The sequence below is a fragment of the Sinohyriopsis cumingii genome, chromosome 16, assembly GCF_028554795.1.
Source record: "Sinohyriopsis cumingii isolate HCF-2022 chromosome 16, ASM2855479v2, whole genome shotgun sequence".
NCBI lineage: Eukaryota > Metazoa > Mollusca > Bivalvia > Unionida > Unionidae > Sinohyriopsis > Sinohyriopsis cumingii.
The window spans coordinates 77,865,814-77,890,014 of NC_142976.1; the positions used below are offsets into that span (position 1 = coordinate 77,865,814).

At 35.5% G+C, this 24,201-nt stretch overlaps 1 protein-coding gene across 1 annotated transcript in view; it reads left to right on the forward strand.

Moving 5' to 3' along the window:
* The window catches only part of LOC149780853 (uncharacterized), a 137,616-nt gene that overhangs the window by 63,787 nt on the left and 49,628 nt on the right, over positions 1 to 24,201 (forward strand). The window contains exons 18-24 of the mRNA XM_089937937.1: positions 4,025 to 4,108; positions 10,027 to 10,099; positions 13,985 to 14,097; positions 16,262 to 16,418; positions 16,796 to 17,029; positions 17,722 to 17,934; positions 22,652 to 22,833. Of these exons, the coding sequence (XP_089794063.1) occupies positions 4,025 to 4,108; positions 10,027 to 10,099; positions 13,985 to 14,097; positions 16,262 to 16,418; positions 16,796 to 17,029; positions 17,722 to 17,934; positions 22,652 to 22,833 (1,056 nt within the window). The remainder of the gene's footprint in view (positions 1 to 4,024; positions 4,109 to 10,026; positions 10,100 to 13,984; positions 14,098 to 16,261; positions 16,419 to 16,795; positions 17,030 to 17,721; positions 17,935 to 22,651; positions 22,834 to 24,201) is intronic.

Below are 24,201 nucleotides of genomic sequence, written 5' to 3' on the forward strand. Positions count from 1 at the left end.
CTAGCAATCAACCACAAGGTGCTGTAAGCATAAAAAACTTGCATGTTCCATCTTCCATGAAAAGGACATTAAAAGCAGAATTGGATGAAGACTATATTTTGCAGTTTAACAGTGTTGGGAAAGATATTGTTAATGCTATCTTCTATCAGTCTGTATGTCCCTAAACATTTTCAGTTTTGGAGCATAACTCAAGAAACTGTGAATGTTTTTTCAGCCAACCATGGTAGTTAGTTCATGCAAGTTGAATAGAGGTGCCTTTGCATTCAGTATGTTGCCATGGAAAAGTAGAACATAAGTGTTTTTTAAATGTGAGGGTGCTGTACCATAAGGTACTTAGAGTCAGAGTCCTTATATAAATGGGGGACATGGGGTGGAATATGTCCTCTCTTGATGACTTTTTCAGATTTCCTCAGTTCTGAGTATGGCCCACTGTGTTGTGCACCATCATTTTCTTATAAGCTGTGCTGTTAACCTGTTTGCACTTGTATTTCAACCAGACTTGATACACATCTCAAGCAGTTTGTGTGGAAGTGCCTTTTGATACTTAGAATTTTCTGCATTCGCTCTTTTTTATCGTGTTACCTTGGAAACCAAATGTTGCATAACAGTATCTAAATTGAGTGTACTGGACCATAAGCTTGCATATGTCATCTTCAGATGACTCTTGTTTGTAACATTCCTGACTTTGTGTTATAATTAGTGTATTATATTTACTATATTATAATTACCGTTTTATATACATGCCAAGTTTTCTGGAACCAAATCAGGGAGATTTGTGTTAAAAAATCAGGGAGATTAGGTCCAAATTGGTGAGATTAGCGTAACAACTATTTTTCTCATAAGTTTAAGTGCAGAAGTGTAGATCGTACCACATCTAAGTAAAATAACTATATGAATAATAGTTACTGAACTTTATTATTTTTGTTATATGTTATTTTCTTAATCTCACAAAAAATAATTTAAGAATCTTCACAAGAATCACTGTGGTTCAACAAATAATGACACACTGGAACCTAAAACACTCAAACAAACAGGTTTTTTTTAACATATGTTGGTCATCTTCCAGTCTTGTAGAGACGCTCCTTTTACAGCATTACACAAGTCATTTGAAGGTCTGAGCTCAAAACAGTCACACTTTGCATTTATCTTACACGATATTCGCAGCAATGCAGTTTTTCCACATAAATTTCCACGGTGGTCTGTCTGAATCTTCTTCAACATGCTAAAACTGTGCTCAAGATCTGCATCACTGTGTGGCAAGCTGAGTGCTGCCATATAGAGCTTCACTAGATTTGGGAATCTGGGTTTCTTCAAAGCTGTGGAAACTCTTCTTATGTCTACCCAGAAGACATCCATTGGTGTTTCTCACTGAGTGAAACTGGGCAGGTCTGAGGCCAGGGAGAGCTGGAAGTCCCTGAATTCATCTTCAAGTTGACACTGTTTGTCAATTTTGCTGTAACCAGTCTGTCACTCAGCTGAAACACAGCTTCTACAGAAATCTCCAATCTCCTATCAGGATTCAGCTTACAAAAGGCCTTCAGGGTCTGGTCATTAAATGGAAACTTGGCTAGCATCTTTGCTGTAACTTCCTCATAGAAGGATCTCACACTCCTAAAGAAGGAGCTCAGCTAGGTTGGAGAAATATCATCTGGGTTGTTGTGAACAAAATGTCTGGCTTCCATACCCACTGCTAACAAAGAGTTGTCATGCTGGTTTTCTGGTGACAGAAAGCTGACCTCCATAATGTTGGCTGATGCAGTGATGACACTCATCTTCACAAACTTTCCCATGAATTTCCGTAGATTTCTTTCCATCTCTACATGGAGGTATCCCACCATAGCATCACCAGCCTGGCACATGGTGTTAAAGTCAGTCAGTGGGTCCATGCTGTATAGAAGAAAGTGATATGTCAGTTTCATCTCTGGGTTTTTAAGGTTCTACTCCCCATCTTCACAGCATCTTCATGGCTCTCAAAATATGACTGAAGAGCTGGCCACTGTTGAAGGATGCGTGCAGTAGATTTCTGGAGTGACAGCCACCTTTGCTACAATGCTTGATCAGTTTGTACTCCTCAGTGTTGGTAAACTGTAGGAATTCTTTATACACCTCTCTTCGCTTGGAACTGTAAGTGAAGTGATAGGAGGTGTCGACCAGAAGTTCTTCAACTGGGACAGCCAATTTCTTCAAACCATACTGTGTACAGGTTCTGGCCAAATGGCAGATACACCCAAAGTCGATTATATTTGATTGCTGTTCATGAACTCTGGAGAGGACGAAATTTTACTTTCCAACCATTACATTTGCATTGTCACTGCTAAACCCTACTGGGTTCTTCCAAGGAGTCTGTCTGTTTGTTAAGACTTCTGAAGACAGTTGAAAAGGTTTTTACCAGTTCCAATACTGCAAAATGGGCATAGCCAGGAATTTGGTTGTCACTCTGTGAATGTCACTGTCAAACACCCGTACAAGAATTGCTACACACTTTTCATCACCACTGTCATTAGACTCATCTATCATCACTGAGAAAGGGATTTCCTTGCATAGTAAAGTTACTTGATTGTCATACAATAGACCCAGTGCATTGTTAACAATGTTTGTTACCTTAGTTCTTTTGCGGCAAAATTTCTGAGCAATTTGCGAGTCAGAAAACATAACCTTACACAGCTCACTAAAATGATCAGCAATTATGCTCCGCCACAAAGTTAGCAAACAGAACATCAGCTTTAGTGACACTGTCTATGGATGTTGGTGCAAACATTTTCGTTACTTTAGGCACATTATGTGAAGATTTCTTGTTTGCACTGTGCTGCATACTTTTCAAGTGTCTTGTAAGATCATTTTTTCCCCCATTAGAAATGTTCAAATGTGTGTTGCAAGTTGTGCAGTACACAAAGCTTTCTCCCTTTTCACTATGCTTCACATTTAAATTCACCTATCCAAGCAATGTTGAACTTGAAAACATATTTCTTTTTTTTTTAAGGCATTTTTTTCCATCGAATCCGTTAGCGGACGTTTCGACATGGCACCAGAATTTTTTAAATAACCCCAGAAGTAGTTATAGGAATATACATAAATTTTTATGCCTTTGGTGATTCGCTTCTGGCGGAACACACTACATACTGTACAACAGCAAAGGCCAATGATATTTTCCGATTCCGATGTGTCTGCTTCCACTGCCATATGCTCCATGTGAACAAATATAGTTCAGAATATAATTCTTAATGGGGACAAATTACATCCAAGGTTTATTTCTTGAATTGACAGAAAGGCAGAGAACATTCCGATTGTAATAACTTGATTGACGGATTACGGTAGTCGTGAACAGTGTATTGAATGTTGTTTTAGCTGGAAATACCTATGCTTGGCATTTGTTTAATTTCCGGGAAATCTTGTCGGCAAATTGGTAGACCAAAAGATGGGGTCAAAAATCAAAAGATTCCTGGACAATTTAGGAGACTTGGCATGTATGGTATTATATTTACTGTGTTATGATTACTGGACCATAAGCTTGCTTATGTCATCTCTAGATGACTCTTGTTCATAACATTCCTGACTATGGGTTATAATTAGTGTATTATATTTACTATATTATAATTACCGTATTATATTTACTGTGTTATGATTACTGTATTATCTTTACTGTGTTATGATTACTGTGTTATATTTATGTATTATATTTACTATATTATAATTACCATATTATATTTACTGTGTCATGATTACTGTATTATATTTACTGTGTTATAATTACCATATTATATTTACTGTGTTATAATTACCGTATTATATTTACTGTGTTATAATTACTGTATTATATTTACTGTGTTATATTTATGTATTATATTTACTGTGTTATGATTACTGTATTATATTTACTGTGTTATGATTACTGTATTATATTTACTGTGTTATGATTACTGTATTATATTTATGTATTATATTTACTGTGTTATGATTACAGTGTTATATTTACTGTATTATATTCACTGTGTTATGATTACTTTATTATATTTACTGTATTCAGGTCAAGTCTGGTGCAGAAGTGGAGTCAACTGAGATTGCTGTTGCTTTTCCACTACTAGCCAAAGGCCAGAGAGCTTCAGCATATGTGAGTACAGCAGTTGATTACATCAGCAGTAGAAATGTTTTTACTCAGGGGGTTTAAACTATGGTTTTACTGCTTCCAAGTTCTTCTTACCAGCTAGAAACATTTATTGTGTGTTGGGTTTAGTTTTGTCCACTTACTTGATTATTCAAAACAAATCCAGCATGAGCAATTAGTAGTCTTTTAAACTGCATATTAATTAGTAGAATAGTCTTTTAACTCTACTGGTCATAGATTAGAATAGCATAATGTGATGGCTTGTCCATGATCTGTCGGTTAGCACAAGTTTGTTATCACTACTCTTCCTGAACTACAGGGAGGATTGAAGTGAAGCATTACACGCACAATCATCCCTTGGTCTAGTTGTTCCTAGATGAAAATGATGCCCCATGGTTATCTACAGTGGTCACCATGGTGGCCAGCTTGTAAACCTTGTTACTGCTACTCTTCTTCACTGAAAGGGTGATTATAGATCTATAGTTGGTTCTATAAAAAAGGGACAATTAAACCCCAATATGGCCACAATTCATTTTACTGCTACATATCTTGAACTGATTGTTATAGCAGCATGGGATTTTCGCTAAAAGATTTCTTGTGATATATAGTTGGTCCTGAATGAAAATGGTTACAATCAGACTCCCATTATGGCCTGTTTGGTAGCCATTTTTAAAATCTTATTATTGCTGAGTATCTGCTGAACAGATGGTCATATTGACATGGGTTTTTTATTCAAAGACTTCTTATAATATGTAGTTAGTCAAAATAAAAATGGTGCTGATCTACCGCCAACATGACAAATATGGCTAACATGATTATATTGAATTTGGCTTTTCACTAAACACACTTCTTACTAGACGTATTTTGTCCGCAGTGAAATTGATACTGATGTATCCTCTCAGAATGTGAAAATCACATTACAGCTACTTCTCCAGAAAGAATGACATTATCTGTTTTGTTGCATTTTTTTCTGTTTAAAAAAAATTGTTTTCCATTAAATACTTGTTCCTGTATTAAAATGATTCAAAATTGCTGCCTTGATTACCATCTCTAAAATTTCTATCTGGCTACTTATCCTGAATGGATGGTCATATCAGCATGGGTTTTTCACAAAGACATGATAGCAGTTTGTAAATGTTCCTGAATGAAAATAGTACTCATTTAACCTTTGTGTTTGTTTAAGGGGACATATATTAGAACATATATTAATGGTTTTGATCCATTTTAGTATCAAGTTTGCATCAGGGATCTACAATACTTTAGTAAAACTGTAATCAGTATAGTGGAGAACTTTACTGTGTTGAGTATAAGGATCATGGGCATCAGCAGCTAATGAAACCCAGGGATGAGTACTCTGAAAACTTTACCTGAGCCCTAAATTATTGCCAATCCTTTATCAAATATGGTCACTGTTACTAAAAATAGAAAAGCCTTTCAACCAATTCTTCTTGAAAACCACTTAACAAAATTTAACCATGTTTGGAAGAAAACATTCCATTATGAAGATTTTTTTATAAATTTTTTTTCTTCAAATGATACATATCTGCCATCAGATGGGCCACTATTACTGAAAACATAAAAACTTTACTGCTTCTAAAAAAACTGCTTGACAGAATTTGACTTCATTTGACAGAAAGCATCCTGTATGGAGCATTCAATGTGGAAAAACCATTGCCTTCAGATCAACTTTCTCCTCCTTGTAGAAACTAAAGAAATAAGCTTATCCAGGCTGGTAAATGATGGGAATTGAACCCACACCCATATACCATATTTTACAGCCTATAAGTCGAAGTGGAGCATAAGTCGTATTGCAAATTTGGCAAGGTTTCCATCCTTCATCATTGTATAAGTCGATGCTGAGTATTAGACAAGGCCAGGTCAACACTTTGGATTGTGTTTTTCACTTCGTTTTACACAGCTTCGTGAATTTTGTCCAGCCTGTAACTCAGTAACCTTTCCAGTCAGGATCATTAAATGTAACTAAAAGTTCTGAATTTTGTTTTACAAGAAGTGTTTTAAATGTATTATGTATTTTTAACTACATATAATGATGCTGACCTGATAATTTATTGAGTTATGGATAGGATAAAACTAGCGATATTGTATGGAACCAAATTATAATAACTTCTGGTTTCATAAATATTAAAATTATCACTGTATGCTATTTCAGATTACCAACAATAGGGAAATTGCATCATTAATAGTAAAATGCATTTTCTGGGGGGTGGGGGGAGGGGAAGAGAGATACAAAGAGAAGGATGCATAGTATTCCATTGCTTTTTACTTTTTGCACCTCATGATCAAACTAAAATATGGTCAGATATATGAGAGAGAAAGATAAAGAGAGAAAGTTCAGCTCTTTGTTGATTTTTTTGTTCTTTTTTTAACTTATTGCCCCATGTTGCTAAAGCTTATGTCAAAGAGAGAAAACATTAATAAATAAAATAGTAAATGTAATCTATGAAAATACATACCATAGTCCTTCAGGGTTTAAATATTCACAATAGTTATATCTATAGAGTATCCATTAGGTTAAATCACATGAATAATCATTTTGCTTGCTGTCTAATTTTCTTTGTAAGTATAACGGCCTCTCCATTCCCAACAATTAAGATTTTGTTTAAAGTGCATGTACTGTACTTCCTGTACTTAGGCAGCAACTGTTTTTGATCTTCACTCATGCTAGATGTACTTTAAATTACTGTTGGTTCCATCTGCAAGTTCAGAATGTCACTAGCTGAGAAATTTACAGTAGTAACCACCTGGCATTTCCTTTCATAATACCCATGGGTAGCTTCATTTCCTTATTGGTAGCCTCGCTAATCTGATCTGGTCTGCAGAATCTTGACCTCAAACAGGGGTTATCTTGGAATGATTGAGTACAGCCATATCATGTATAATTAGCATGTAAATACCACTACAAAGCCATGTGATTCTTTTAATAATGGAAGTTGAAAAAAAAATTAGAAGGAATTGCTTAACTAGTGGTTTTAATTGATAATGGAATATGTTACTACACTTTTACACAAGTAAAAACAGTCATCAGGTAAGTGAACAATACAGATTTACAATTGTGAAGACATCTCTTTCTCTCACTGGGGCATACAAATTATTTGATCATTAGGTGCAAGAAGAAAATTGTGATGGAATGTGTCTTTGTCATGGTTATTCATCTTCTAACTTGTAAATTCTAATGCATATATATGTAATTAAATTTAAACAATGTTTATTACAAACAACGTACATTACTGGTGCATGCTGCTTTAGCGCAATTGCATCTGATCTATGTTAATTTTTAATACTGATGATCATGTAATTATTTAAATTACTCATTGTGGGATCCAGTATTTGTTCATACTTGATCTCTTCCCCAAAATGAAATATTTTTTACACATTATTTTTCATACTTTTTGAGAATTATTTTCCATATGAAAAATATGATAAAGCGATTCAGATGACATGATCCATATGAGAGTCAATTCAGAGTATAAGACTAAGCTAAGACTTTCTGGTCCAAAAAGTATCATCTTATAGGCTGGCAAATACAGTAGTGATAAGTACAGTGCCCTATCCACTAAACCATATTGACTACTGTGGGTGAGGATTTATATGGTTTTCAAGTAATGAACCATAAGGGGTAAGGACAGACCCAGGAATCCATGCTGGCTACATAAATTAATTCCACTTTGTAGTGCCAAGCAAGTGTATATATTGTTATATGTATTTAATTTGTATTATTTGTTGGCTTTCCTTAATGATTATATGTTATGTATTTCTGTATTTTGTACTTGTTCGAAATCAAGTTAATGGTCTACCTGACTAGTAACATTTATTTTGTAAACAACACAATACATAACTATTATTTCTCTAAGAATATAGATTAAATATTTGATCAGTATATTTGGAGGTAAACATGTTTATTTGAATCTGAGTGTGGGACATATTTTTTACTTGCTAAATTCCTAATCTTGTTGAGAACTTTGAATGTACTAGAGATGAGGCTGACCTATATCATGGCAATATTATTGTGCTTTAGCTTTTTACATAATCTTGATTACTTGAAAAAAATTACTCATTCTTGCCTTAACACCTAAAGCAAAATCATTCTTACTGTTGTGTTCAGTTTTTGGTTGGATGGATTAATTTATTCAAATTGTTATACACTGGAATTACAATGTGCCCATAATAATCTTGAACTGGAACATTACTTTGAAATTTTATTGAATTCAGACAAGAACATTTTGAATTATATTGCGATGCATCAGAAGACATCACACACTCCAGGCCATTAACATATTATCACATTTGAGGCTACAGACACATTCAGTATCATAATTTATTTGGAATACTATTGGAATTTGGTTGGAATTTTATACATGTGGACTAGTGATAGCACTTTTGGGGATTTAATTTACAATAGTGTAAGTTCTTTTTAAATTTTCACTTTGTATTCAAGGGAAATAAATTAATTGTTGAATTTTACAAAACTTGTTGATTTTTGCTCTTTTCTGTTACTTTGTTTACAGCCACAGTCATAACAATATATGTTGTGGGTAAGGCAGTTTACATATTCTAAGTTATAAACAAGGGTCTAGACCCAGGTGGCAGAGAGATTTCTAAGGGCCAATGCTGGTTGTGTAGTTGAAGGCCATTTCATACCAAAAATGTGTATCTCATATTTTCTGCCTGTCTTTTTTTTGGCAACAAAATAATATTTTTCTATGTTAAAACATGCAAAATATTAAATTCATAGTCAAAGAACAAGTAAACAAATGAAAATTCCAAATCGTGGAAGCCAAACCTACATGTACAGATTCAGACTATCCTTTACATTGTAAAGGAAATTAATACATTTACATTTGACGAAAAACAATATTTTTACATGCCTTGTTTTGTCTATTTTATTTCAGTCCAGAAGGAAACAAAGCACTACTTTAACATGAAGCAAAAGAATCTGCCATGTTTTAATCTCTTATTTATGTGTCTAAAAAGGAAGATAAGTGACACCGACATCAATAAATAATTTTTTTTAGCAGCTAAGTGTCCCAGACTGTATTATCACTCACACACCCAACCCCAGTTTCAGTAAATGTGTGAATTTTATATTCACAAGTTAACATGTCAATTATCTAGGTAAGAAATCTTGTTTGGTTTCTGCTCACTAAGTCAAGTTTCCTGGATTCAGTTTTCATCAAACTTCTAAGGTATTCTACATTTGGCCTAGACATCTCTATTGATTCTCTGGTTCAGGTGTCAAAGGTCAAGGTCACTGGAAATAAAAGTGTCATTTTTGGTTTCATATGATTAGTCCACTTTTCTCAAGTTTCTCACACCAAATTAGACTTTTATCAAGTTTCTCACATCCAGTTACACTTTTCATCAAGTTCCCCACACCCAATTACACTTGAGAAAGAGTGGTTCCGTACTGGGTCTGTGAGTAATAGATCAAAGATCAAAGTAACTATATGAAACTTCAAAATTGTGTCAGTTCTTCTATTGGCCATTGTTGTTTCCAAATTTTGTATGTGTTTTTTTTTTTTTCTTCAAGAATATCAGAGATGGTTTCGATGCACAGGAATTAAAAAGAATAAAAGAACTAAAAAAAGGACATTAGTGGATGTTTATCTTTGAGGCAAGTTTGTGTGATTCTTGTTTAAACACACAACTTCTTACTTTAAAGATTCCTCTGATTTTTTTATAAGGCAAGTTCACTTTATCAGTGTTGCCAACTTTCCCACACATAGATCAACCAAATTTAAAAATATGTGATATTGTAGTTTGTTATTAACACATTTCTGTTTATCACCTCACTTCTTTCTGTTAGTCAAATGTTTTTTATTTTAACAACAAGAAAAAAATAGTCAACCTAATATTTGTAATTTATTATCCAATATGTGCAGTTTAAGGACACTTTTCCTTTACAGGTTCTTCCGCCAAAACAACCAGCATTTGCTTTCCTTCCTTTAAGGAGTTATGGCTTTAGATTCATCATACAAGGTATTTTGTCTGTAGTGTTAATTGCATTAAAATTATCATTTATCATTTTGTTAAAGGGCTTACATGTGCATTAATTACTGTCCAAGGATAGGAGCCATTACAGAAGCATTTTTACAAGTAAACATAACAGATATTTACCTTAACACTGCTATTCACCTGAACACTGCCATTATTTCTATACTGGATCAAGGATTGGTGACATTATACTTTTTTCCTGTTCATCTATTTTTTTATATGCTTTATGGTATTGCACATCCATCTGTCAGTCTTTTTATCTATGCTTGTCTGACCCATAACTTTGCAAACCTTAAAGAGATTTATATGAAATTGTGTGCATATATATATATATGTATATATTGCTTGCTGTACCTAGTGCTACAGTGAATACATAAGTACCAGAGTACATGTTGGGGACATAGCCTTAACTTTACTCAGCAGAAAGAGGACAAAACTCCTGTAGACAATTTCGGAAGACTGTTAATAACACTGTTATTCTCATTTAAGTTGCATGCCTTATGGCAGCCACTTAAGTTCTTATTCTTTCATGTATAGCATGCATTTTTGCAGCCTGTATGCAATAAAATTGTAGAAATATAAGGGTTGATGCTTCTACATGATACACTTTTAACCAGATGATGTTTTTAGCTGAAATATTCAAGTTCTCATGCCTAAAGTGCATTCTGCTCAATTTTATACAACTGAACATGAACAATCCACGAATCTCCATTAAAATGAGTCAATGCTGTTTAACTAAGATGATGCAATAGGCTGTAATGAATACTGCATTCAGATTGGTCAACTGAAAATCAGTGACAGTTGGATTTTTTATGACAATTTTCCTACTGATGTGCAGGTTGTGTTCATATGTAACATATGTGTGGAACTTCAAATTTTGTATCAATGGAAAATGTACTAATATTTTTAATAACATTTTCAAAAAAGCCTGGTGTTTGTAACTAGGCATGCTGCCTGACCTGGCTGGAGATATTGCTATTAGTTTTAAATGCTTAAGGCCAAGTAGAGTCAGCGCTTGAAGCACTTAAATCCTGAATTTGATACCCATTGCAGCCCTAATGTGACCCATTTCTAGTCTATAACTTTTTAACTGCTAGATATTATATTTTGATGTGGCTCTATGCAGTATTTCTTAGACATAGATACTCAAAATTGTACATATTAAAATGTACCCAGTAAGACAGTAGGCAAATTTTATTTCTGTTATGATAAATTAAATAAGAACCAAAAACTAAATTCAAAAGTATGAATATTTTATTTTATCACTATACCTCTTCCATTCCAAAGTCTGCAAACGATGCATTTTGAAAAGGATAACCAAAAATGTGTCCTAGAGGGGTTCTGCAATTGACACATGTGCCATCCATATGTGTATGCATGAAGTTTGGCTCATTTCTGGAAAGTTAAACCAGCCATGGTGAGAAGTAAAATTACTGATTATTTTCATTGTCAAGTCAGTGTTGGGAGGAATGCAGAAAGTAAAATATAGAATGAAGAAATTAGTGGAGTTTATCATGAAACTGAGGACGATATTTCAGCAGCAATGTTAGATGCCAAGTTAAATGTTGTATGTATGATCATGATAGCATATTTTTCTGCCTTTGAAAATGTTTCATTAAAGACTTAAAACATGATATAAAGTAGAGATTTCCTCCAGCAAATACGTCTGTTGCAACAAGTTTCCAAGTACTTGGTCTTAGAGGACTCGTATTTCATAGCAACAAGATTCCAAGTACTTAGTCTTAGTGGACTCTTTCTTAGCAAAGATGAACAAGCAAACTATGGCATTGAAGGACTTAGGACACAGCATTATGGGTAGATAAGGAAGCTGGAACAGCAATAAGCAGAGCACTGATTGACAAAACTGAGACTTTAGATGAGTTCTTATGGTGAAAAATCTTATTTTGGAGCAGAGATAACCAGAATACAGTACCTTTGAGGTGTGGAAAATGGTCAATAACAACCATATAGAACAATTTACCAACTTGTTGAAACTGTTGTTTGGGGTTGAAACATTTTGGGATTTCACATGTCCTAGAGTTTCTTTTTTGTATTCATGGCTGGCAGTAAAATCAAAACTTAGTGCATTTTTGTGAAGGTGCCAGAAAGAACACAATCAACAACAAATTGATTTTAAAGTTTGTTTTTACCATTTTGCATCTGTTGACATAAGTTTTGTAATTTGGAACCCAACAAGATCCACTACTTTAGGCAAAATATAAATGAGCTCATTGGGGGAATGGGGACTAGGGATGGTGGGCTATTTCACTGATTTCTTGCAAGGCACAATTTCACAGATGATGGTAACTGTTTCACCTGAATTGCACCCAGTTTGATCTATGTCTAAAACATATACATCCAGTCACTCATATTTCTCTATATCTGCCTACAAGCTGGCTGACTTAACTCATTAAGCCCTGGCACCTTGTTTACACCTCAGGAGGTAGTAGCCTACTTCTGAGCTCTATAGTGTAAAGGTCATAATAGATATACTAAAGTGGGTGGTATTATAGAAAGATAGACAGATGTAGCTCTACAATGATGCTAAATAATCTGGACTTTCTTCTTGCACTACAAAATAGAGGGAAAAATGTAAAAATCTAAGGTAGACAGGTTTAAACTGCACACAGACAGGTGAACCTTTGCAAAAAGTAGGATAAGATGGGAGGTTGGATACAAAAATGATGGGTCTGTTAAGCCAAAAAAAACCTCCAACATTTACCCTTTTGTACATGCGCAAGCAAAATAGCCTATGAAAAACGATGTTTCTAAGACAACTCGGTATTAGGTTAATGGGAAATCTCTTGGCAGTCAGTGTATTAGGATGTATTCAGAAATAGCCCCCAAAATGTGTTTCCTACTCACATTTCAGGCAAAAATGACAAAAACTTCCAGGGGTTAATGAGTTAATGGGTGCATTTTTATGATGTCATCCAGTTTGAATATTCCTTGTGTATTTAATCACTTGTGCATCAACATTGCACATAAATTACAAAACAAGCCATTACTTGACAATTTGTAAGAAATTTCCAAAACCCTTGTTAACTCATTAACCCCTGGCACCACATTTATGCATCAGGAGGTAGTAGCCTGCTTCCAAGCTATGTAGCATCAGGGTTATTTAAGGTACACTAAAATGGGTGGTATTATAGTAAGGCAGACAGATGTAGCTCTACGATCATATGAAAAAATATGGACGTTCTAGTTGCACTACAAAATACAGAGGGACCCGATTTTTTTCCACCAAAAGTTCACCCGTGTCCGTAATCTGATATTGTGTCTTGATTTGATCATTTTTGGCCTCAGATCTCAGGCAGACCAGTCTGAACTGCACACAGACAGGCGAACCTTTGCGAAATGTAGGATAAGATGGGCATTGGGAATAAAAAGTGGCCTGGATATAAAAAAAATTGGTCTGTTAAGCAACAAAATAAACTCCCAATTTTTACCATTCTGCTCTTGTGCGAGCGATATAGCCAATGAAAAACATTTCTAATACAACTAGGCATTAGGTTAACCAGAAATCTCTTGGAAGTCAATGTATTAGGATGTATTCAGAAATAGCCCCCAAAATATGTTTTCTACTCACATTTCAAGGACAATGAAAAAAACCACCAAGGGTTAATGAGTTCATGGACTGACTCACTAATACTGCTGTCAGATCATCAGACTCATATCATTATCTACTTGGAACTTGCCTAGATCATCAGACAAGTCTAAATATCTGCTTGCAACTTGCCTACCTACCAAACTACCAAATGTATTTCTTCCTATCCAAATTTAAATCAGTGTGTAGGGCTGCCATTTATATCAAAACAGCATATTTTGGTCATTGATAGGCAACTTTGATGTGCTTTTGGCCATTTATAGGAGACTTTGATGTGCCATCCAGTCGAGAAGATGTGGACAAAGACAGTCCCTGGAATCAGTGGCTCAGGAGTGAGATCCACAATCTCTTCCTTGACTCTTTGGAAGTTTTCAAGGTAAATAGTCTTAAGAATCTCCCTCCTATTCTTCTATCATTTGTTCAGATCTTAGGGAATTTATTCCAGGATGCTTTCTGTTGAATTTGGTGTATTTTTAGCAATGTGGCAATATTTATAAGTAAATTTGCATCATATATAATAGGGAAAAGTCCTCGTATTGTGAGTGTACACATAATTTGTTTTACCAAACATATATTAACCTGGTTACTTTTCCTGTATAATCATGCAGTTTCATAATTATTTTCTATCACATGCATTAACAGATAGCCAGTGGTATCACTTTTATGGCAGCTACAGCAGGCTTGGAGTGATATAGTGTCAAAAAGATTGCAGAACATAGAGCTTGTATCATAGCACTGTTCAGAGGTGACGCCTACAGAATCCTTAACATGCTCTGGCACAGTATGGTGAAATTTTGATCCTTAGATATAAAAGTATAATAATAAAATAAAAGCAGGTATTAAATAACAAAATAACTATTTATTTCTGATATACCTGCTGTTCTATGAAACTAAGAATGTGTGCATGCTGGTTAGGGACTGATCATTTATTGTTTGTGTGGTGGCTGAGATTTTTTTCTTTTGACTCAATTTTGTCAACAAATCTGCAGAATTTTTTTTTCTCACATCGTTTGCTAGACGGACATCCCCTCCCCAAAGATAAATTATCAATCTCTATTTCTTCTAATTCTTGCCCAGAAATGCAATTGAATGACAACTTAGGTATTTTAGTATTTTTCTCCAATCATTTTCAAAGACCAAAACTGAAATTCCGTATCATTGTCTTCTTTGAAAAAACATTCATGGATTGGGGTTTTTAAAAAATGGCATGGTATATACCAATTTATTTTTCCCCAATTTAATTAAAAGTTATAAGGTCCATTAAATTAGGCTAAGTTGGGTTACTGCAAGCATGCATATTTTTTGTTTTGGCCTTACTTATGATAAAGCATAAAAATTTAAGCTTACACTGAAAAATTTAGCATAAACTTTAAATATTTAATGTTTAAACAATTTTAGCTTTCAAAGAATTGTGGTTGGGATGGCTAAGGTAATGACAATACACAGCATTCTGATTGTGTCGTGCAGATAGCTTGCACAATGATCATACATATGTGAACACATCTAATAATAAAGTCCTTGATTTAGCTTTGATCTTGAATTGATTTACCCTTCATAACAAGATCACATATTTTAAAAGAAATAACAATTACAACATTTGCCTTGCTGACTGGAAGCTGTACACTTCAACTGCTGCTTGTTTTAGTACCTATGTTGCAATTTGTGTGGGGCCCCGAGTGGCCGAGTGGTCTAAAGCGTTCGCCGTTACGGATCACTGCCATCTCACCTCTGTCTGCGCCAGTTCAAGTCTCAGATTCAGCCAATGTAGATATGTGAGAAAGCATGCCAGTAGCTTCTCGTGGGTCGGTGGTTCTTTCCGGGGTTTTCCCGGGTTCTTCCTCCACCATTAATACTGGCCGCCATATATGGCCTATCGTGTGCTGAAAAATGGCGTTAAACCCCACAACAACAACAACAACAACAACAGCAATTTGTGTTTATCTTGATTATTGTGAAGAAATACTCGAGTGATGTCGAAAATCGGGGAGACTTTGCCACTTTGTGTACATTGTGCTTGCAGTTGAAGGTCAAAATGGTCCCCAAATCAGGATATGGGTCACATGTAACCTCGGAGAATGATTTTCAACATCGGCATTCTGCACTGAAAATCTCTTTTCATATTGATAAGGAATCTGAAAAATCCCTATTCCTCATCCTTTTTCTCTGATTTCTCTCTAGGATATAGTATTGGAAAAAAGAAAGATGGCATATCAGTATGGTGGATGGAGTTTTATAAATGCAGAGTATTTGTTTCATTAGTTTTACCTCACTAAAAAAAAAATAGTTTTAATTTACAAAAAAAAAAATTGTTGTTAACAACAGACCAGCCAAAAAAAAATTTCAGTACTAAAACATAAGAAGCACTGCAGATTGATGTCATAAGCTTAATGATATATACATTGTCAGTGCTTAAATTTGTGTGGAATAGGTGTATCCCACATGACTTTCTCACATAGACAAAATGTATCACACATTTAGAAATATAGAAAAATAGTAATCCATGGAGCTCTTTGTTCACTTGTTTGTCTTTTTCTCACCAGTCTCATCCAGGCTTCAATCCAATTGAGGCACTATCAGCATTCTTGCAGTTTGTACCCATGGAAGATGAAATTTTGGATTTCTTTAAACCTGTGGCCACTGAAATCTTGAAGAAGCTAAGAGGAAAGCCATGTGTTCCTACTGAGCCTGATAACAAAGGTGGAGTGCAGATTTGTGAATAATTTTGGTGCAATAGTTTCTAGTTTAAAAAAAATTTGAAATAACAGTTTTAAAAAAAAGAATTCCAGCAATTGACTTATAGAAATTAATTTAACTTTTGTATTGAATTGTTTGGTTATGAACTGTGTATCATAAAAATTAAGTACAAAATTTATCTTTGCTTTAATTTTGTAGTAACTCTGACAGGCAGTAAATGTTCTTTTTACAATTCCACATATCTATGTACACCCACAAGGCCATGGTACAGAAGATTCCTGCAAAAAGTAAATAAACCGTTATTAGTTTTTAATTACATGTCATCGTCTAGCATTAATAGCCCAAGGATCTTTATCTAATATATCTGTACTTTAAAACAGGAGCTATTATGTGGAAGATTCCATCACAGACTGTGAGGGTGAGAGATCCACTTGTACACAGAGTGATCACCCCAGAACTGCTGCAGAAACATCTCAACCTTTACTACCTTCATAGTGATGTGGCAGCCATGTTGAATCCGACCTTGACACAGTGTCTGGGCATTGAGATGCTGACAACAGAGCATCTGATTCAGATTGGGAAAACCATGATACAAAACATAGAGGGAACTTGTAGTAAGTTGGATGGAATCATTTAAAGCAAAGTTAGGCAAATATTTCTTCGTCCTTTTTAGGTATTTATTTGATAAATTTGAATTTGTCATGCTTCTACTATTCTAACAGAAAGGCTTTATATAAAAACAGATTTTAGAAAACAAAATCAGTGCTGAAATTTTTCAAACAATTAACATTGCTTTTTATACTGTCATGCAGTCCATTCAAGTTTAATTTAATATTATCAATATTTGATACAGCTGGTCTAAAGCAACTATGTTGAAAATAAATTTTGTTGCCCACTTTGATATATCAGTACAAGGGAGAATTTGTATTCATTCATTAAGAAGAAATCTTGATAGAATGTTCACTCACTGGCTAGACAGATATAACTTAGGGAAAATATATCTTGATAAACAGAGACAGTAACTGTAGATTGATATACACCACTTTATTGACATACTACCTGTAGATAAGTTTTATACAGGGATTAAATACATTTGATTCTAGACATGTTGAAATAATTTTCAACTAGCAACCACACCAGTAAAGTTGACAAGCAAGGTGCCAGTGCATATTAACTTTTGACCACCGCATACTATCTGAATATTATATTGTACAAATGAATTCTATATATGCAAATATCTATTTGTACAAAGTACAATTGTTTTTAAATCTATAAATAATTACAGTATAAAGTGTCAATATTTCAGGAGATAACGATGTTTTGAATATTTCCTACTGGCTTGCCTGCATCTATCGCAGCATGGATGAGTTTCATTACAATGAGAGCAATGAGGAAAACATCAAGCTTCTACAAGAAATGAAAATGATCCCACTGTCTGATGGAAGCTTGATTTCCCTCACTGAGAGAACAGTTTTCTTTCCTGTGGAAGGTGCTAGATCAAAAGGAAATGTGAGAAATGGTATGTAGTCTTCAGCTTCAACTTCATTTTTGATAATTTAAGTAAATTTTACTTTAAGAAGTATTTATTATTTTGATTTTTTTATAAATATTTTGCAGCAAAGCATTATAGAAGAAATTACAATTTATTATATTATCTCAGTGAACTACTTTGATCTAAAAAAAATGACATGCTAATTTATAGTTTGGAATTGGCAAGACTTTGAGATAGGAAATCCTTATTTTAGAAGAGATATGGATAACTGCTTTTAAGTCCTTGTCATTGAGGATAACATTATAACATATCTAAACATTGGGAATATGAAAAAATGTAACAAACAATTTGTTCTTGAACTTGGTTTGAATGTCCTCTTAAAGTATTAATCTAAGAAAATTGATTACTGTGAGTTTTCATACTCTAGAGGGGAACTTATTTAATCAATATTAAATACCATATCTACATAGATGCTACCAGGCTGCAGGATTATCGTGTGATTCTCACCAAACAAAATCATTATTTACACAACTTTTCAAAACCAGTGGGGGAAAGGTCATGCAGATTATTATTTGTGATTCCCGCAATTTGTTGAAGTGTAGTGAGAAGAAGCAGAGAGGAATTTTTACCAGCTCAGCAAACTATATTAGGTATGCAGATACATTATATGCGTGTTGTGAAAGAAGTGCTATAAAATCATTAAATTCTTGTCCTAAATTAAGTTTGCATATTCTTTATAATACTGTTGTTACCCATCACCTACCATTTAGCAGCGTACCCCACCAGTCCCCCCCCCGAAGTACTTGCATATAGTTGGATTCAACTGCATCGACCCAGATCTGCTGTTGCATAATGCTCTGGGAAATCTGGTTCTTTTTCAGATATGTTACCTGATCTTAATACCATAGGAGAATTACTACTACCTCATAAATCCATCTCTCCCAAATTAAACTTTGTAGTTAAACAGCTAAAAGTTATCTGCCCAACTAGGTGGCAGTTAGAGTGGTCTCCCCTTTATAGAGGGATTGATGCTAAATCCCATAAATTCTTAAGTGACTGACATAGAGGCCTCAGAATCCACATACAAGCATTTGGGAAATTTTCGACCTTAACCCTTTACCTCATGCAAGTGCCTTTGGACGCCTCTACCGTATTCACATGGAAGCACCTTTAGACGCCTCTACTCCATTTGCCTGGAAGCACCTTTTGACACCTGCTGTAAACAACAGACATTTTTAGCAGGTTTTTGTAGCGCCACCTTTGGGGAAAACCCCCTATTAGATACCTCATTCATTGCTGTGAATGACCTTTATGTCAGATCACATGGTCGCTGTTTATGCTTTGATCGAAATCTGCTATTTAAAGTATCTGGGTCATATTCTCCACTCTCCGAAATGGAGGTCACAGATTTCGTTCAGTACTTTTCACGATTAGAATCACAACTATAAAAGCTTCAATAACTTAGGTAAAGGCTCTGATATTGAAGTAGGTAGCAATTAGTTTTTATAAATTATTAAATTCAGATGACTTAGTGATGTAGACACAGACAAATAACTTGTAAATTTCGAGTATGAGAAATGGCAGCTACGGTTGGTCACACGGCTTCACTGACTTGACGGTGAACAAGTTCTCTCAAGATTTTAAAGCACATAAAAAATTCTTCAGTCAAAAATAATTACACAGCTATAATGATCGGACTTTACTCTTAAATTTTTCCATACATAATAGATGTGTACCAAAATTGAAAATGGTTAAAATTACTGTTAAACGTAACATTCACTACACTGCTTAACAGGTAGCAGGCAGGCCTATATGTAAGGAGTCGAATAGGTAACAGGTGTTCTATTTATAGCGCACTGTACTGAGTAACTTAGCTACATGTGTATCGGAGGGCTACAAAGAGGTCACGGGTAAAAACAAGTTTGAGGAATGTTTTCTTCGAAGGGAAACATACTACATCTTTAAATTTCCTTCATTTCTGTTCTTTCTTCAATAACAGACTTTCTGGCTTTTTAGTGTTATCACTTTTTGCCATTCTCACACCCTTAGGTACCCTTGGTACGTACTTGTATGGGTTGCAATGTTATCCCCCCACATTTCTATAGCTTTATTTAAATAGGTGCTGGTCTGGTGTGTGATATCAAATATTATATTGCTGTATAATTTATGCTATGGTCAGATACATGGAAGTTTTCTATATTAATCTAGTCTTAGCATTGACTCTAAAACTCTACCTGTAGGGGCCACATGCACCCTTTTTACAGATAATTGTCAAAATGGGAAACTCTGTACCTACGCATAAAGCAGGATGTGTGCCATGCTACACCTGGATATATTGTCTTCTCTATTTTGTCATACAGATTTAGCTATTGGGCAAGACCAGACTGACAACCACACGACATGTGTAGTCACTCCAATTGTCAATCTATGAATACATGTCAGACTTGCATATTATGGACAGTGGGCAGCAGTACTGGGGGTACTAAATTGGAAGGTGCAGAAGCAGACCTTGAGAGACAAGGATGTCATCAGTTTGTATGCAAGGTTTTGATTCCATATCACAACTGGGGAACAAGATAGAGAGCAAACAGTAGTCTCAGTTACCATCTTGCATATCAATTTTATGGACTGGCAACATGGATCCACCTCAAGAATTGGACAGTGTCATGTCAGGCAAGATGGCCTTGTTCCTTCATGACCAGACTCTGCCATATACCTCTGTATGCAATGGGTCATGACCACAGTCAGTCATAAAATATAAATGAACAACCATTATCCAGTTTCACAACCCATTTTATACAGGCACTCTCATGGACTAATCTAATTTGCATAGAGCCACTATGCTCTTCCTGCATACGATGCCCAGCTTAGTACCTCAGTATTCAAAAACCCAGTTTCATAAGCCCAGTTTATACAGGTGCTCTCTCAGATCAGTGTTGTCTGCATTGTGCCACTAAGCATTTCCTACCTAATTTAGTAGATGTTCAATAAGTCATACACTGCAGCTTTGGGGGATGATAAAGCATTCCTCGGTACAGTTGGATTGGATATCTTTTAATGACACAGCAGTTGGTGCACAATGTGATGGCCATGGGCTTGATGTTGGATCTAATATCTATGGCAGTTTTCAACAGACAGAACACAGCTTACACCACAAATCCCATAGGACATGCATGAGTTTCTAGAATGGCCTATGTCATAAACAGAGTGGCCTAACATATTCTGGCCAGTGCCATAACAGCAGCTATGAAGTTGCAACTGGTGGAATCAGATGCAGTTTTCTCTACCTCCATCTTTCTAAAAGGTCATCATAAGGTCAAGCTGCTCTCAGAATCTTTATTATCTAATCTCCTTTTTAATAATCAGGTTAAGAGAATCTGCAACAAGCCACCATGGACTCCAAATTACCTCCATCACAGTCTCAGCTACAGCAGAGGTATTTGCAAGAGAGTCAACAAAAAGGGATGTCCCTAGAACACTGGGGAAGCATTCCTACTGAATTTACAACTGTAACTTAGCTCACTGGGGAAGCATTCCTACTGAATTTACAACTGTCGAAAACCAAAGTTCTTTCAAACAAAAGTGGACAAAAGGCAGAGTGAGGGTAAATTGTTTTCACTAGTATTTCTCTCCATGAGAGTTGCTCAGTCTCAAAAAATGACATCATCTGCACACTGCTGTTACCACAGATCTTGGTAGGGGGAAGGCTCAAATTCTTTGTTGCCAAATGGGAAAAGATATGCTATAATGACCTATGGACTGAACAATGTGGTTTCCAAGGGACATGATATCACTTTCAGTGCACCTTCTCCCTTGTCCAGGGTTCCCTGAGCAACAAACATGGTACACTTTGCCCTGTCATTGATATATGTGCACTCTGTCTACTCATTTGTGCCCCTTGATTCATGATGGAATACCATGACAAGTTTTAAATGCCTTCCAGTAGGGAGTAAAAACTAAGAGTGGACTTGCAAGATGCATAGCTTAATGTCCCCATTGACCTGGCTTCCTCATGTGGGGTACAGGCCTATACTAATACTGGCACTCAGTCTTTGCACCTGGGATACAAGCTAGGTAAACTGAGCCATGTTATTGTGGCACTCGGGAGATGAGGGATGTAAGGTTTGACAAGTTATAGTGATGGCAGGGGATAATGAGTTAAAACATACTGATCCTTCCTACAAAAGACTTAGTGGTCAGTCATGTGTTAAGTGTGCTGTTTTGACTTAACCAATTGATTACTGTTATGAATATTATTATGAAAGTAATATCATTATCATGTCTAACATTAATCAGTTGTTCATCCTAATCATTTGCAGATGGTATGAAGGTTACCAAGGAAACTAAGCAAACGGCATACACAGTGCATGGAAAGCTTAGTTTGATATGAAGGTAATTGCTACAGAAAATTGAACAAGTTCATTAGAAAAACCCTGATTATTGACAATTAAAACATGAGTAAGTAAGCATTTACCTCCCCCCTTCTCACGTTGATACCCAGCCCTTTCTTAATTTTTCAGTGGTACTTCAACAACCTGTGCCCACATGTATGCAGTCTATATTTTTGGAACACCACTGTAAGGTGCCTTAAACAGCAAGCTGCCTGTCAAATTGTTCCTGTCGGTAGAATTACTAGGGAGCACTTTTCATGTTGCAGCATAATGGCTCAAAACCACTGAATTATTTAATATGAAAGTTAATTATTCTAGTACAGTAATCATTCAAAAGTTCTCCCTCATTTCAGACTATCAGCAGATTCTGCAGCAAGACTTGAAAAACATCCATGCAGGTCTGATGAAGACAACTGATAATGAGATAAATTCCCAGGTCAGAAAACTTCTGCACAGACTGGGGGTCAAAGAGATCTCTCCAGATGAAGTCATCAACCATCATATTCTACCTATTCTGAAATCTCTGGAATGGAAGGTATTTGTGTTGTCTGTTCTCTTATTTGGCTGTATCAGTATTATGATTCTATTTTTAGTTTTGTATTAAAGCTTTTGCCAGTGAGATAATAATAATAATAATGAGGACTTTGTATAGCGCCTAATCTTCAGAAGCTCTAAGCGCTTTACAACATTAGACAACACCTATAACATAAAAAACACATATAATGATATGATTGCAAGAAACAAACACCATGAAATTAGAAAACAAAAAAAAACATGCTGAAAATATTTAAGGTAGGAAACATTAATAGGTCATTAAGTTTGTTCTTGCAGTCGAAAAAGGTTGAGTTTTAAGAGCACTCTTGAATGGGATCACTGGGTCTTTGTGTCTAAGTTCAGTGGGCAATTCATTCCACGTTTCTGGGCCCTGGTATGCTAAAGAACATTCTCCATATGGCTTCATTTTCATAGTGGGAATAATGAGTATACGATTGTCAGAAGAGGAGCTTAAGTATCTTGCCGGTGTGTACACATGGGTGAGGTCGGATAGGTATGTTGGACTGGAGTCTGTCAGTGAAACATAGCACAGAGAACAAATTTTGTGTTTGATTCTGGATCGAATGGATAGCCAATGTAGGGTACAGAGCAGGGGGAGGTGTGCTCTGATCATGATACTCTAAGGATGATCCGAGCAGCTGTGATTTGAACTTTTTGAATTTCTGGAGTAGATATTGAGACAAACCAGACAGAATTTAGTTACAATAGTCCAGTCTTGAAAGTATTAATGAACACACGTGTTTTAGTGGCATCAGCTGAAAGATATCTGTGAATGGAGCTGATGCGTCTCAGCTCAAGATATGCAGCCTTGCATATGTTCATGACATGGTCGGTGCAGTGTGAGACTACTGTCCAGAGTAACACCTAGGTTTTGTACTGACTGTGTGAATTTAATGTTGGTGTTGCTGATATTTATTGTTTGAGGTAAAGGCTGTGAATAAGAAAGTCTTTGTGTTGCTATCAGAATGCCCTCAGTTTTATCATCATTCATCTGCAGCTTGTTAAATGTCATCCATGATTTCACATCAGAAAGGCACCTCTCTACACCTTGGATGGTAGCATCAACTTAAGTTGGGTGGCTAGATTTGTATATTTGGGTGTCATCAACATAAAATTTGTGAGAGACTGGGTGATGATCTATGACACTTGAGAGCGACTGAGTATTTAGAATGAATAGAACAGGTCCAAGAATAGACCCCTGTGGAACACCACAACATCAGTTGGGCTGGAGTGTATTCCATTTGCGGACACAATTTGTGTCCTGTTGACCAAGTAGGACTTGAACCACAATAAGGCTGTATCATGAATGCCAAATATATGCTGGAGACGGTGGAGTAATATATCATGG